Source organism: Fistularia commersonii, chromosome 16, assembly GCF_037954325.1.
Source record: "Fistularia commersonii isolate RoL2024-O1a breed Wild chromosome 16, RoL_Fcom_v1.0, whole genome shotgun sequence".
Lineage (NCBI taxonomy): Eukaryota > Metazoa > Chordata > Actinopteri > Syngnathiformes > Fistulariidae > Fistularia > Fistularia commersonii.
Genome location: NC_141299.1, coordinates 2,650,841 through 2,653,397, shown reverse-complemented (window position 1 = coordinate 2,653,397; position 2,557 = coordinate 2,650,841). Strand labels below are relative to the sequence as shown.

The following is a 2,557-nucleotide window of genomic DNA, read 5'->3' as shown; positions in this document are numbered from 1 at the left end:
CTGCCAGGCAAGAGGTCTCGAGGAAGAAATAACCTCAAGTATTCTGGAGCAAAATTCACCAGTTTGAAAAAACACTTATCAAAAAGTCAGTGCAGATACACTATATGCTGCTAATTGCTACATTATTAGATATGTTAATGTTAGCCTGCTTTTAAAAAACTGTAATTAAAGCATCACACTGCACATTCTGCCTGGATGAAAATATCTGATCTACCCCTCCACAGGAGTCTTTTACCATTTAACTCTCAGATATGAACACATGGTGCTCAAGGACCTTCCTCCTGCTCCTCCTCAGTTCCCTATCATTCCTGCTTTATTACATCTTCTTCAACGGGATGAACCGTGAGCATGAATATCACCCGAACCATCCAAGGAGAAACATTAGCATACTGCTGTGGCACTGGCCCTTCGGGCGCTCCTACAGCCTCCGTGGTGACAAATGCATGGAAATGTACAACATCAGCCACTGTTTGCTGACAGATGATACCTCTGTCTTCTCAACAGTGGATGTTGTTGTATTTCACCACCAAGAGCTAAGCCATGGCTTGATATCACTGCCTCTTCACCTGGAGCGGCCAGCATCACAGCATTGGGTTTGGCTGTCCCTGGAGCCTCCAGCCAACAATGCAAACCTCACCTTGTTCAATGGGCTCTTCAACTGGACACTGAGCTATCGGCGTGATGCAGATATTTCCGTTCCATATGGACAAACCCTTCAAGGGGGTGACGTCAGCTACCAGGGCACTTCCAATCGATCCTGCCTAGTAAGCTGGGTAGTCAGCAATTATAAGGCTCACCAAACTCGTGTTGCTATTTATAACAGCCTAAAACTCCGTATCCCCATAGAGGTGTACGGTAGGTGGCTCAAGACACCGCTGTCGAAGGAAGATCTTTTGCCCACTGTTGCAAAGTGTTTCTTTTACCTGGCATTTGAAAACTCTGAAGCAACAGACTACATTACTGAGAAGCTGTGGAGGAATGCTTACCAAGCAGGTTCTGTGCCAGTGGTTCTTGGCCCAAGCAGGGCCACGTATGAGGCTCTAGCTCCCCCTGGCTCTTATATCCATGTTGGCGACTTTAACAGCACGGCAGCTCTAGCAGCCTACTTGAGGTATCTTGCGGCACACAGACAAGCCTATGAGGAGTACATGAAGTGGCGCCACACTCACAGGATTAAAACCTACACTGACTGGAGAGAAAGACTCTGTCAGATCTGTGTGGCATACCCACAACTGCAAACCCAAAAGGTATACCATGACTTGGAGGGGTGGGTTAACAAATAGGTGGCTCGGTTTAGTCGTTTCACGAGTGTTTTTAATTGGGATTGATACTGCTGCTGGGTACCTACAACGGAGTGTTATAATCAGACATAAAGAAAAAAAATAATCATATGTGGAAGTTTCTTGAATTATTGATTTTCAAAAATAAACAAAGACACTCCGAATACGTTGTAGGTACAATGGTTCTTGGGTTAGAAACTTCTTGCTGGAATATTATAGCTGTTGATAAATTAATGGAAGTAAAAACTTGATATGTCCAGTGAGAAGGATGTTTACAATAAGCCAAGCTCTGCATTATATCTTGCTGAAAAGGAGGTCACTTCTACTAAAAAAGAATAGAAAAAGTCTTTCAAAAAACATTTTCACATGTAACATGAATGGGACTAGTGCTAGTTCTTGAGTTCTATAGATCTGATTCACATGACTAGTTGTTTTGTTGACCTTACAAATCACCATTTTGTATTAATTCTTGTCAAAATCTTCTTGATTCTTCATCCTGAAGATGCCTCTGGGATGAGAGGTCCTCAAGGGAGGAGACTCAAGTCAAATTGATACAAGAATTGGATTCAGACAAGAATTAACCATGACTTGGATGACTGACCACCCTCAAATACATTTAGTACTATTACATGGTATTACAAGCCAATAAATTCTCCCTTTTTCAAGTATTTGTTGCCATGACTCCAAACAAATAATGAACATTTTTAAACATGAGTTCATGAGTACCTGAAGTATATTGGTGACATCCAAGAAAGACATTTGAGAAAAGGGGAAAAGAAATGGGATTGGATAAATACAACTGAATTGAAGTATTTGCATTGCTGAGGTCCCTTTATTATTTTTTTTTGCATTGTCCTTGTCTTTGCTGTGTTCAACGTAGTGCATTTAGGGCTTTGCCTGCTTTGTGTAATGGGTTTCGTTGTCTCATGTTGACCAGCCATTTTGTTTAGTCTATGAAGAATTTTTGATCATTTGTCTGAAAATTGTTGGCATTCTGACTTGGGCCTCTTGCTGCTGTTTATCATGTCTCAATAAGGTAGATCCGCTCAAGAGTAAGACATTACCTGAGGTACAGCAATTAGGCCCCATAGCCGGTTCACAGAAGAAAGACAAATGTCTATACATGGGCAAGTTGAAGTCATTACTGCTTCGTTTTAATGATATTTATGAATGTTGGAAAGTAAACGCACAAAAGAATATGAGGAACAAAACCATCCAAGTGACATTATTCAAGAAGATGTAGTTCGCATTGAAAAGGAACTGGCCGAACTTAATCT

General features: G+C 41.4%; 1 protein-coding gene across 1 annotated transcript; it reads left to right on the top strand.

The window, feature by feature from the left end:
* Positions 1-335: 335 nt before the first annotated feature.
* Positions 336-1,283, top strand: LOC147225529 (alpha-(1,3)-fucosyltransferase 7). Its single transcript, XM_086162173.1, has one exon. The coding sequence runs from the start codon at positions 336-338 to the stop codon at positions 1,281-1,283; it is 948 nt and encodes a 315-aa protein (XP_086018299.1).
* The last annotated feature ends 1,274 nt before the right edge of the window (positions 1,284-2,557 follow it).

Excerpts from the sequence above, each read along its gene's own strand:
- LOC147225529 (XM_086162173.1), top strand. The coding sequence starts at position 336 with ATGAACCGTGAGCATGAATATCACCCGAACCATCCAAGGAGAAACATT.